Source organism: Callorhinchus milii, unplaced genomic scaffold (assembly GCF_018977255.1).
Source record: "Callorhinchus milii isolate IMCB2004 unplaced genomic scaffold, IMCB_Cmil_1.0 Scaffold9, whole genome shotgun sequence".
Lineage (NCBI taxonomy): Eukaryota > Metazoa > Chordata > Chondrichthyes > Chimaeriformes > Callorhinchidae > Callorhinchus > Callorhinchus milii.
In genome coordinates, this window is record NW_024704750.1 from 13,699,088 (window position 1) to 13,713,352 (window position 14,265).

At 39.9% G+C, this 14,265-nt stretch overlaps 1 protein-coding gene across 1 annotated transcript; it reads left to right on the forward strand.

Annotated features, from left to right (window-relative positions):
* Window positions 1-717: 717 nt before the first annotated feature.
* nfkbiab (nuclear factor of kappa light polypeptide gene enhancer in B-cells inhibitor, alpha b) lies at window positions 718-4,300 on the forward strand. The gene is made up of 6 exons (XM_007893339.2): window positions 718-1,084; window positions 2,199-2,307; window positions 2,633-2,840; window positions 3,032-3,120; window positions 3,250-3,498; window positions 3,699-4,300. The coding sequence occupies exons 1-6, from the start codon at window positions 807-809 to the stop codon at window positions 3,750-3,752; spliced, it is 987 nt and encodes a 328-aa protein (XP_007891530.1). The 5' UTR covers window positions 718-806; the 3' UTR covers window positions 3,753-4,300.
* Window positions 4,301-14,265: the final 9,965 nt, after the last annotated feature.

Consider the following 14,265-nt stretch of genomic DNA (forward strand, 5'->3'; position numbering starts at 1 on the left):
CCTTGTAACTGCGCTCTGTACTGGTCAATCCACCAGAGTGGAATGCACAGAGGCAGCCCCCTCCTGCCCTCTCTCCCCTCCCCCACTCTCCTCTCTCTCCCCTCTCACCACCCTCTACCACTTCCCCCCCCCCTCCCCCCCTCCCCCAAACCGGGGACCGTTGCATGCTATAACGGAATGTTAACGTGTTACGTTTTCCTTTCCCGTCACCGGGGAAATTTTTTGGGTGGGGGTCCACGTGTAAATACAGCAGTGCATTCTGTTCCCCAGTTTTTCATAAGAAGAAAGATTGGGAATCCCGTCCGTTTCCTTCTCGAACACCGTGTTCTTAAGTTCAGTGTGAATTGCGACACGGTGTTTACCCTCCTTTCCCCCCTTCCCCCCAATCTCTGTACATTCGAGATAGATGTCTAATTAGCTTATTTCTGGTTCAAAGCGGTCTGGAATTTCCCAGCCAAAAAATACAGAACAGCTTAAACTCAAGCTCCTCCTCCCCCTGAAAAATCCCCACATCTGAACTGCAGTGGGTGTATATAAGCAAAGCCACAGAACCTGAGCTGCAGACGCTCTGACTGAGACTTTGGAGACGCAGTGGTTGTTGCTGTACAGCCTCACAGCTCCAGTTGGTCTTTCTTTTTTTTTCTTTGCAAGTGAGAAACTCGTGTCCTGTTTTTTTTTTATTGCCCCCCCCCCCCCCACCACCACCACCACCACCAACCCCCCCCCGCAACCCTCTCACACCATCACCAACCCTCCTTCTCCTCCTCTGCCAACTCCACTTGTAAACCAGGACCGATCACACAACGATGGATAACTTATACGCGAGAGATATGGACTGCGACAATTGCAAAGGGGTCGTCGATCAGGGCAAAGCGGACTATAAGTCGGGGTCCGGGCTGCCCTGGGTGGCCGGGAAGCAGACCGGGGCCGCTGAGGATCGCTGCGACAGTGGGATCGGATCTATGAACGAGAAGGATGAGGAGATGCTTCGGGAAATCCAAGAGTTGAGCTTAACAGACAAGAGACCGGGAATGGCAGAAAGCGCCCCGTGTTGGAGAGACTTTGTGTCGGAGGATGGAGACACGTAAGTTTTTTTTTGCTTTCAAAGTTTTTATTTGGAGAGAGAGAGAGAGAGAGAGGGGGGGGTGGGGGGTGGGGGGGGGGGGGTTGAAAAAAAATTGTGCACAAGGCTGGGGAGGTGGAAAGAGAAAGAGAGAGAGAGAGAGGAAAAAAAAAAGGAGCTTTTAACAGTGGTATCACACATATTTATGTGTATATAATATTTAAAAATCCCAACAGTTAAACCACACGCAGTTATAAAACAGTACAGTTCGCGTATAACAATGTGCAGTTGACAAGGATGTGGTGAAGTTTGTCTCCGCATTTATTTTTTTTAAAGGGGGGAGAAGGGGAGAAAGGAAAAAAAAAAACCCCAAGACCCAACTTTAAAACTACGTGCGCGTTCTTTGTCAGCAAAACGCGGCTTTTTTTTAAAAAAAAACCACTTCAAAAATAATGAAACATTTCGATAAAAATGAGGCTCGGAGAAAAAAAACTTGGGACTTCTTTTTTTTTACATTAAACCCCCCCCCCCCCACCATCCCCCAGAGAGCATCGTGAAATAATAAAACCCATGCATCATAATAATGTAATCATTATGATTAATAATAATAATAATAATAATAATAATAAAGGGGGAAAAAAATGCAGCATCGGTGAATCGGTTGAGTGTAAGAGTGCAAGATATAATAATAATAATAATAATAATAATCCTTGCATTTGATATAGCGCTTTTCACGTCGGGAGGACGTCCCAAAGGTAAAAGAGTTGTGTAGAAATGGGGGGGGGGTGGGGGTGCGGGGTGGTGGTGGGGGGGTGGGTGGATTTTGCAGTGAGACGGCTGTGGGCAGCTCAGTTTGAGAACACAGTGTTCTGCCAGGAGGGCGCTGGGGCGGTGCGGTTCCTGTTTCAGCTTTGGAAAGTCCCTGGCCAGCAGCCAAAGCGACTGGTTGCCTGATCAGCGTGATAAATATTTAACAGCGAGGGCTGGAAAGCACCCAAAAAAAATCCCCCACGGCTTGCACAATTCTGGAGTGTTTTCCGCCAGAGCTGTTCAGTCGATTTGCATATATATATTTTTTTAATTAAAAATACCTTGTCCTGAGCTGTGACTGACCTTTGCTCGTTTCTTTCTGCAGATTTCTCCACCTGGCAATCATCCATGGAGCCACGGATATAGTGGATCAGATCCTCAAGAACACAGTGGAAGGCGACCAATACCTCAGCAGTCAGAATTACCTGAAACAGGTAAATATTTTCGAGGAAAACAGTGCCGCAATTTACATAAAATTTCCTTTTTTTTGTCGTGGTGGTGGTGGGGGAGGGGGAGGGGTTGAGATTAAGGATTAGATATTAAAATTAATTTTGTCAACTGGGTTTTATACACAGTATAAATTGTGTACATTAAAGCACTTTTTTACATATTGTATTTTAATAATAGTGCTTCATAGAATATACTGTAAAGTTAATTGACTGTATATTTTGTTGTAACAGTAAACTTGCACTTATGTTTAGTGCAGTTCTATGTTGCATGTTTTTCTTGCAGTATTCTCACGGCTCTTATTTTCCTCAGACCCCCCTGCATTTAGCAGTGATCACAGATCAGCCGCAGCTCGTGCGACATTTACTTTGGTCCGGAGGTGACCTGGGCCTGAGGGACGTGAAAGGAAACACTCCTCTGCACATCGCGTGTGAGATGAATTCATCCTGCGTGCAGGCAATCAGCGAATGCTCCACAAGGCTCCACATTCAAAGTCTCTTGGACAACAGAAACTACAATGGTACGACAGATCTTACAACCATGTCCATTTAATTCCCCCCCGCCCGAAACCTTACAGCTTTTAGACGTTTTGGGAGGGTTAAAACATTTTAGCTGCAGCTTAGTATCAATATCAAAATACACAATTGCTTATCAATACCAAATAAATATTGATGAGCGGAGTTGTTTATTTACAAATATTTTCAATTTCAGGACTCACTTGTTTGCACTTGGCAGTCAAAAACAGACATTATCAGATGGTGAACTATTTAATTCAGCTGGGAGCTAACATCAATGCACAGGTATGTTGATTTTCCTCTGCTCAGTGACTCTCCCCGCCCCCCACCCCAATCATATTAGCACATTAATACTCTTCAGCCTTCTCCTGGTTGCAGCATCTACTTAGCTCTATGGTGTGTTCTTTCCCTCAGGAAACATCAAGTGGCAGGACAGCTTTGCACCTCGCAGTAGAAGAGCAGGATGCTGACATGGTGTCGCTGCTGCTGGTCTGTCGAGCTGACCCCAATGCATTGATGTACAATGGCTGCACAGCGTTCCACCTGACCGTGGGCAGAGACAACCACAAAATCCAGATGGAGCTGATGAACGTAACAGACCCATCACTGTTGATCATGAATGAGGAGGATTATCTGTGGGAACCTGAATCGCCTGAGAAAGAGGTGAGCGACTTGAAATCTCCTGTCTTAACAGTGCTAAAAACATAAGTCCAATTTGATCCGAAGGTCACACGCTGTTCTTAACTGTAACTAAACACCCAGTACAGAATAAACTAATAGTTAGATCTTCAGCACAGTGCAAAGTAATGAAAATGTTAAACAATGTGAATTTGTTGCTGACTGATTCTCTATTTCCTTTCCAGCTCACATTTAGTTACGATGACTGTGTGATTGGTGGTCACCTATTGAGCTGCTGAAGATTCCCCTTGTACCTCCACTCAGAAACATTTGGACTTTATTTAAAAGAAAAAAAAGATTGAAGGTGCATGGCTGCCCATTCTACCACAGAGTTACGAAAGAACTTCAATGTCGTACACTAAGAATTTCAACACTTGCAGTCGGCAGCTCATGTTTTTTTAAGAATTTTAAAAACACAAATACTGTAATTTAAATGAGTTTAAACAGCAAGAGACATTGAGTTCCATTGCAGCATTACAGAACCTTAGAATGAAATGGAGCCATGCTGTGGTGTGAAGTGATGTGTTGAGTAGAATATGTCTTTGACCACTATGACTGGGTATAAGATAACTGAAATGATGTAAAAAAAAATTACATCTGTCTGAGTGATGGTTTCCAACTGTGCACCAATATTTTTAATATCAATATTTCAATAATGTATATAGTTTGTAAATTAATGTAAAATTTGTAAAAATGTTTTATTTTTTTACTGTTGTAAAATTGGATGGATATAGAGTTCTTGGATATTTATTCATGTCAATTAAAACTTACAAAACTGAAAATGAAACATGTTTTGAATTTATGAATTATGGTTAGTTACAACAATAGCTTGCACTTATATAGCGCCCGCCACCCAGGATAGAGTCTCAGAGTGCTTAACAGTGTCAGAAAGAAGTATTGTTTCCTCTTTGGGGCATGCACAGACATTGATCATTTGAGCATTCAGCATATTGTATTAAAGCTTTCAAAATATATACCGGGTTCCTACATCACAACCACTTTCAAAATATTTTTCATGCAACTATAAAATATTCAAGTATTAAATACTTGAATATCTTAGTATTAAAGTATTAAATATTCCTTTGTAGACTTAAGAAAAGTGATCTTAGAAGAAAGTGATCTTACAATAATAATCCTTACATTTGATATAGCGCCTTATGTCGTTGAGAACATTTCGAAGGGTTTCTCAGGATATACTCTACAGTGGAGTAACTGCATTTTGTGGCGGAACAAGGGGCTATTAGATTCTCACATTGATATTTGACTGAAGTGGAGACTTGTTATGTTTAAACCTCCAACTTACTGGATTCCAGTAATGCAGCATTCAAACTTAGCTGGACTGAAAATTAAATATTTCAGCAGATCTGAACCCATGTGTTGGCCACAACTTCCTGCTTCACTCTCTTTGCTAGCCTTCACAATATCTATGTGTAGGCCTGCTTTGGCGACTAACATTTGGTGGGATATTGACTTTGACTCAGATCGTTTGTTTAGTAAGGCTGGAATCCTGCAAGCATAAAAAAACCCAGGGCCGAAAAATGCCAGTAAATCATTACTGTTAGTCATTACCATAGCTGGAAATTCCGGCTCGCCTGACTAGTTCTCTTTCCTACTATCCCGCCCCATTAGTCTGACCAGTCAAGGTTTTAGTGTAATACATCTGGCTTGGAAAACTTGTACGCAAGGGAAGTGAATGTCCATTCTTCTGAGATAATCTGGATGTAGGAAATTGCCTTCATAAGAGGGAGGGGGTTTCCGTGTGAGAGTTCTATTCAGAGTAGTTCCTGTAGCGTGCAATATATTGCAACACCCATAGCAAACACATGACACGTCAAGCACAGTGCAAGAAAAGACCACCAAGCCCATCAGGTGCCCCTTGTCCACAGATCATGCAAGACCTAATGCATTGCTGTTTCTGCCATCTATTCTGTCTCCTGAAAGAAATTTCCACTTACACAACTACTGATCTCCAAAGCAAAAGAGGTAAATACTTTAGAATATTCCTACAATCCAATACTGGATTCCTTCCCACACATCCCCAACATCAAGAGCACTTGAATTATGATGCCCAGTTGAAGATATTGTTTTTTTCTCAATCTTCACCTACCCTATTCTTAGGTCATCCATGTAGATATTTTAAGATGGACTCCAGAAGGTTTTTCTTTAACTTTGCCAGCTATTCTCTCCCCGAAGTGACTGTTTGGAGAGCAGAGCTGAGTCCAATGCAGCTCTGAACCAACATACAAAATTTTCCAACAGGATCCTTTTAATATATACAATCCTTTCAAGTTCTGCGGGCTTAGCTGATTACACTCCAGCAGTTACCCCAACACTCTGGGGTCCCCAAACCTTGGCTCTTGCCAACCCGCGCCTAATACTTTCCAAAATTAGGTAAGCATGATGCGTCCCTCCAGGGAGAGAGTGCATATTTCATTCCAACAATCTATCTCTGGAATTTCCACGTGGAGGTAGGGTGCATGGAAGTCTCAGCTTGGTTTCACCAGTGTCACCCGGCAGACTAAAAAAAATCCTTGCTGATGAAGATTCCTGGCCAACAGTCCCCCAAATTGAATTGGTCATCCATTTCTTAATTGTTTGTAGGATTATGCTGTGCCTAAATGGCCTGACATACATAAACTACAACTTTACAGTAAAGCCTGTGAAGCATTTTGAAATATCCTCCTGTCATGAAAGGCACCAAGCCAAATGCTAACTTGAGTGCTGATCTTTCTCCCAAATGGAAGTATAATTTTGAATAATTCATTAGAACTGGTGAAGGGTCACGGACCCGAAACGGTGACTCATTTTCCTTTCTCCATAGATGCTGTCTGACCTGCTGAGTGTTCCCAGCGACTTCTGTTTTTGTTTCAGATTTCCAGCATCTGCAGTATTTTTCATCCAGAGAAATTTAATGTATTTGCATATATCAAAGGAAGCAGCAGTATAGCTTTCCCTATAAGGGCTGTTCACATTGAGCAATGTGTGGGGTGCATGTGCTGACAGCACGAATGGTTGTCACAGTAATAATTACAAAGAAAATCCCACAATTAATTACAACATCGATGAGACAACAGTACAAAATCACACAATTCACAGATATTATGGAGGGGCCTATTATAGAATTATCTTGCGACTCACTTAGAGATTAATGGATACCAGAGAGTGTTGCAAGCCTGTTTGTTGTCTTTTCGAGAGCTACAACTGATACGTTAAACACAAAAGCAAACACAGGTCAAACTATCCTAAAACCTGAGATCAGAGGGCATCCTTAAACTCATGTAAATGGCCATGTCAAACACAAAGATTATTATTTTCACTCAGTGTCCATCTTCACTCGAGGATAAGTCAGCATTGGGCGCACAGACGTTACTTAGTGCCTCACCCAGATGAATCCAACGTGACTACAAACCTATCATGTGAAGTATCTATCATATTCATGCCCATTATTGCTCAATGAATTCACGTTTCAGTTTTTTAACATTCTTTTTTAAGTCTTGTTACTGTCAGTAACTGTACATTATGCATGGTGGCATTTACAAAAGAGCATTAATTCCTTGTGATTGTGACAAAATGGGTTTATTGATTTGTGACTCGTTTCAGAATTTGTTTTATATGACAACAAAGGACTTTAGAATTTTTCAGACTTGTGCTCTCTTGTAGGAAATAGCAGTTTTATTTGTTTGAGACAAAATCCCCAGCTTCAGAAACTGAAAAGTGGCTAAAGGACATGCAACCATTTCCTTTTTCCTCAAACAAGGTCAGGTATCTGAAAGGGAATTAAGAAGTCTCTTAATTAGTGTCTCAGATGGTATATTGTCAGAGACTAGAAATTTCAGGCATCCTATCGCTTAAGCTTTAAAAAATTCTGTTCTCTCAAAAGTATGTTTCTTTATTTATCTTCACATTTTCTCGCTCTTCTTCTGCTCAGTTCTTTCTCCCTTTCTCCTTTCAATGAGGAAGTACTTCAGCAACAACAACTTGTATTTATGTAACACCTCTCATGCAGGGAAGCGTTCCAGAGCGCTTGACAGTGGCGGAGCACGACACCGAGCCAGTAGGAGGTGATTGGAGGCATGGCTAAAGAGGAAGGTCTTCAGGTGCAACCTGAAGATGGGGAAGGATTGGGAAGGTAGAGGGATTGAGGGAGAGAGTTCCAGAGTTTCATACTTAATTCGATTTTCTGAGTGTTTGCTGTCCAATTCTTATTTTTGGATATAAAACTTTGCGTGATGTCCACGAAATCGTAACCATCTTATAGAAATGAATACCTTGACATTATGGTATGTTCCTCTGCTCCCCATCTGTTCTGGTGAAAATTTACATTTTTCCGGTGCAGTATTACTCAAAACCAAATTGAAATCTTATTCAGAGTGAAAATCAAGAGCCAGCAGTAATAATGATATCTGATCAATATTCACCATATTAAACATGCAGCCTGAAACCTGTAAAGCCTCATGCTTATTCATCACATTCTCCTTGACAGAAAACAAGTTATAAACTATAATGCTTAATTTCGATTTACTGTAAAGTGTAACTACGTAAAACATATTTACATAATTTTACATTAATTTACAAACTATATAGATTAATTCAACCACAAAATATACTGTCAATTCAATTTACAGTATATTTCTGTGAAGCGCTTTGAGACATCTTGGCAATGTGATAAGGCGCTATATCAAATGCAAGGATTATTATTTATTAATATTATTGAAACAAGTAAGTTTTATTATATTGACGAAAATTGTGGAAAAAAACTTATTAACTATCTTCACATCACTGGGCACAAAGATAAGTAGGAAAAATTGACCTTTTGTTTAAAAATATAGACGTTGGTGTCTGGTTAACATATTAGACATTTCAGGACACCTCTGAAAAGACAATCAAAGTAAATTGTCCCCTATCCAGATTCAGAAGATATACATTTAAACTATTGTCAGGAAATTTATAGCGATTGTAAGCATATTGTTTCCAAATGAAATAAGTTATTTCCAAGTGCTTGGAAAGAAATTTTTGCTCGTGTGTGTGAGAAGTGTCACCAGTTTCCAGTCTAACATTTCTTCTCAGATGTATCTGTCACGGAGCTACATGTGATCAGCAGCACCTTGCACACTTCCGTCCGTGTCAGTTCAGAGGAAGGAACTGACCGACAAATTATGTCAAAGATAAAAGCTGTATCTTCTAAGCTAACAGACACATAATATGAAACCTTTCCCAATACCTTTATATGTGTGCGCTGGTGGATTGCTACTTTTGGTTTAGACAAGACAGGAGCAGAGAAACAGGTCTAACCTGCTCTGGTTTTAACATCTCACAAACCATATAACCTGTTCAGGCAGGAATATGTGATTTGATTAGGCAAACAGTTATTAACATGAAGTTTTTGCAGACTGGATCAGATAGGTGTTTTGTAAGGTTATTTTTGACACGTTTTTAAAAAAATTGCAAGCCCCCACCCTCACCTTCTCTAACTTTACTTTCCCTCAGGTCTCACAAACCTTCAGCCAATTGGTCAGTGAGGTGGACCATCCTTTTAACTTTGCCCTGAAACAAGCAGCTACGAAGTGCACATTAATGGGAAAAGTCTCAATCTGCAATACCTCACCCACCCACCCCTCCACCTGTTGACAAGATCCCAGCCTTAAAACTCATTAGAGACTGAAGGACTGAACAGTGGAACTGTATATTGATATGCCCCCAACCATCCCCTCACCACACACATACATACAAATACATATACACTGAGGGCTGCTTACAATACAATATCATAATACATATTCTGAAGTACTGTAGATTTAAACAATCCAATGGATCACACTTTGAATTTCCTGATATTCATGGAATTTACAAAATGAATCATGAACAGAACCTTGCATGGTTGTTTTTTTTTGGTGAGCCAGGTGTCTTGACACATGCGAAAATCCCATTGCCTTGCTTAAGAGTATCCAAACCAAACTGATAGGTCCACATCATGCATGCCACTTCCACATGAAAATCTCCCTATGTCTGGAATGGATTGTACACTTCCTCCCCCAGAGAGACGCACCCTGCTTACCTAATTCCACATAGATTATTAGGCAGGAGCCAAGACTTTGGATCCCAGATGTGTGTTTTAGGTAACTTTTGGAGTTTAAACACCAGTTCAAGCCAACACACACTCTGGGGCCCCCAAGCCTTGGCTCTTGCCAACCTGCATCTAATACTTTCCAGAATTAGGTAAGCAGGATGCGTCCTCCAGGAGGAGAGTGTGCATTACATTCTAATAATCTATCTCTGGAATTTCCATGTGTAGGTGGGATGCATGGAATTCTCAGTTTGGTTTGTTTACTCTTAAACACTGTGATGGGTTTCCGCATATGTCAGAGACCTGGCTGACCACCACAAAAAAAATCACCTTGGAACCAGCACAGTCTTAAGGAAATCCCAGATACTTGGAAAGTGAGACTACCTCCACTTCAGAGTGCTGAGTCACATGAAGCTGCCTCCACCTCCAGGTGCTAAATCATGTCAAGTTGCCTCTAGCCTCATTGTAATCTGTAACCTGAACAGAGGTATTAAGTGGGAAGGTGAAAGGGTGGGACATTCAGATTCAAGAACTGACAAGATCTATTAAACTGATGGAATGGGCTTTATGTTGCTGAATGTGAATGGATACACACCCACAGCGTGACTAATGTGTTCTATGAAGAGTCAGTGATTGCCAATAACCTCACATTTAATCCACATCAAGATTTCAAACTTCAGGCTGGAAACCCACTATAAAGGACAGAAAATCAACCATTTGCCCATATTAGTGAGGTTGAGCTTTGGTTCCATGTTTCAAATAAATGAAAACAAGACTGAAATATGCCTTGGGCATTGAGTTGCCCTCAATAATGATGTGGCTACAAAGTTAACTTATACTCTGTGGTTACACTTTGCAATTTGTTGAAAGCATTTAAGCTATTCTGTATATATTCCTCTTTCACATGTTGTAGCCAATTGTTTATGTTCATGATCTACCTGGAACTGATGGCGCCCCCACTTTACTTTAAGTTACAAGTTGATCATTACATTATAAATGGTCAGTTTGGTTGTTTTTCAGTTACACTCAGTACAGCAAACTTGAAAATGTAAATTGTAACAGAGAAGTTACAAGATAACTCTCTCATCTTTCTCCTTTTAAACAATATGAAAAAAAAACTAACAAAAGGAAAGCGAAATCAAGCAAGGGATGATTATCACTTTCAAACGGAATTTCAGGCTGTTTAACATTGCATAACTTTAAACAGAGGATAAATGTTATTTTATTTCTGGTTACTTTTGAATTCTGCCTCCTGTTCTTCCTCTTGGCATATTCAATTAATCTCAGTGTCAGCAACTTTTCTATCAGTGCTACACAATGCACATAAGATGTCCTTGAAAATCCACCCAAATACTTAAATGTCAACTAGGGTTTGAAAATGAACTTTAATGTGTGGAAATTGATAAACAGTACCAATGAACAAGGATTTCCCAGATCCTTCAACCCACAGAGTTCAGTAACTAATTAAAATGTGCGTGGTACATAATGTCACCAGAATTTCTCAATGCTCAGCTGCAAATGATTGAATAAATGTGCAGGAACAAGATGAATCTCTTTGTCCCTCCACAAGAGAGTGCATCGGCAACTCAGGAGTTAAAGGTGCTGGCAACAGAAAAATGTAAACCAAAGCACACATAAAATGTATTCCCCAACTTGTGATAAATAATAAGAAATGCTGCTGTGTGTTTTGAAGCCACTGATCTTATCAGCCCAAATGTTAATCTTTATTCCGATCTAAAATATTCACATAAGATGTTGTGATGTAAACTCTATCTTGCATTAGTTATTCTCAAATTAAGTATGTGTAAGTGTAAAGAGATAGAAGCCTCCAGCTTCTAGATTTCCTTATTTTTAAAAAAAATAATCTGTGCCTGCAGTAAATCATTTCCCCTTTTTTTACAGCTCGCATGCACTTCATTGTAAAGTACCCAACAAAAGTAATTGTTCCATATGATCTGTTTTGGAAATTTCATAATTAATCAGAGAACAACACCTGCCACTTCCAAGAAAACCCACTTCATCATAAAATTGTAAGCAGAATATACCAAATGTGGACTATATTGCATCAAAAGGCTATACTGATCAGATTTTTAAAAGACACATGCTTGGGAAGTATTAATGCATATAGCAATGATGGAGAAATGGAATAATTTTTTTTGCTTTGATCTAATAAAATGGCAGAACAGACTTGATGGGCTGTTCCTACGTTACTGCTTTCGCACTTCACAGTAGCTTCTCTAAATAAACAGAAGAACCTTGATTTGTTTAGTTTGCATTTGTATTTAGTTTCATATGTAATTGATATAAGAGAAACACTTGTGGAGAAATCAAACTATTCCTGCTTAGGATAAGATTTAACCAGTTATTTGGTGATCAACAGCACTTCCAAGATAACTTCATGTTTCGAATTTGGGATTGTTGCCACATTTTGACTGTATTCAACGCAAACCACCTTCGGGACTTCCCATTATTCCTCAAGAATGCTTTGTTACGTGTATTCCATTATTCCTCAAGCTTGCTTAAGTCACTGGTTTACGTTTCATTTAGCCAGCTTTTTTGATACACTCGTGTTTTAATAAGATGGTAACAATTTCATGCAGCTACAATTTCAAACCCTTGTAAATACAGCAACAACTGACTAGCTTTAGAAAACAAGATGTTCAAACATTAAAAAACAGATACGCAATGTAACTTCTTGGTGTAGTTCCAAGATAGACCAGGAAGGGGAACAACAACAACTTGCATCTATATAGCGTCCCGGAGCCTGGAACAAATACACGCTGCACAAAGACATGTAATTCAGAGATAGATTCACGTACTCTGAAAGGAAATAGTTCGCAAATGCACTGTATGGCCTGACAAAAGTGTTGGTTTGTATTGTCTCAATGCTCCTTACATCTGAATCAGCAGGAAATGAAAGCACTGACATTTCCATTGTGAGTTGGCAATTCTATTATAACCAGAGCAATTCTATTCATTTATGACATTTAAATCTACACCTATTGGTGTGGTTCACTATTATCTGATTCATAAACTGGGTCCAATTAAAAAAAAAAAAAATTTAAATAATGCTTTTTAAGAAAAAAAACGAAATTAGTATTCAGGATAAAATTTATCACAGATCATTAAAATACACCAAGCCATCGAAGCAGGGAGATGTAAAGAGGATATGATTATGTTTGCACAAATTCCAAATAAGCCCTTGGTAGTAGAGAGAGAGCAAAATCAGCCAGTTAATTCTCCCAATTATTGATGATAGCCCTTACTGAAAGGGAACTGTGCACAACAGGTTAGAACAGAATTTATCTCAATTGTGCTGTTCCCCATAATCGAACAGCTTGCCATCATGCAATGTCCAGGCTTATGTGAAACTAAGCAGCTTTTAAAAATGTCGCCAAGCTGGAAGATATTTCCACAGCTATTTCCAAGGGTGACAGGCTTGTTAGATTTAACTATGGAGTATTAAAAAACATATACCGGTATTTTGATCAGCAGACAAACATTTAGTTTCTTTCTTTCCGCACCATAATTCTTGCACAGGAAGATTAAAGCAACATAACCAGGAACAATATCTGGGACTTTTTCTTCTTTGTTTTGTGGAAATGATCTAATATGTTGGCTTCAAATGTGAAACTGGAGAAACAAGTTTGCCAAGAAGCATTGCTCAGTGTAAGTAGCAGAGCAGCGTTCAATAATATTTACACCAAGTCCCAGCATTGACTTGCATGAATAACCAAAACTTCCATTTGTATTGTACGCTTCACACGAGGTATCCATTACTCGGAGCGCTTAACAGTGGCGGAGGCCGTCACAGAGTCTCACCACTAGGCTAGAAGATTGTGGGTTTAAACCTGTCAGGAATGGAGCTCATAGTCTTAAGCTGGCACTCCAGTAAACAACAGGCAAATGCTGTATTGTTGGAGGTGCTTTCCTTTGGCAGGGATATTGAACATCCTGTCTTATACCTTCAGACTATTCAAATAAAAATTCTCCTGGACACTAATTCCTCCAGATTAAATATTCATTCAATTCATGGCTGCTCGTAGGACTCTGCAATGTGCAAAACAACTGCCAAGCTAGGCAAAAGAAAATCTACATAACAGCAATTATTGTGAAGTGCTTTCGAGACACTGACATTACAAGCAATATAAAACCCCCTACTTTGTTTTCCTATGTTCAATTGACTGTAACACATTCCAAGACCTCGTCTCAGTGGTGCCAGTGTGGTAAACACCAGGAGTCAGTGGTTTAAAAGTGACTAAGACCTGGAAATACGTCAGCCATGTGTTCTCGAATATGCCTTCAGTGTTGTTTTTTAATTTTTAAAATATTCCTCGCATTTGAGACATTACCTTATCACACTGTTGAGACGTCTCAAAGTGTCTCACAGAATACACTATAAAGTGAGTTGACTGTGTATTTTTTTGGTGAATTTTAAGCCATGGAAAGACAAGCAGACTTCAGATTGCTCGTCAGTATGGCTCAGAGTCTGGATTCTATCTCCCAGCAAAATCAGACAGGATTGTAACCTTCCACTACTTCAATGACTGCTAAGTAAAGTAAATGCTACACAGACTTTCCTTCCTCCTGCGGTTTCCCAGCTTTCTACAATTGTTATTTGGCAAGCTTCCCAGCTGCAGATTCTAACCAGCTCGTCTATCACAATCCCTTCAGGGAGGACGCTTGAA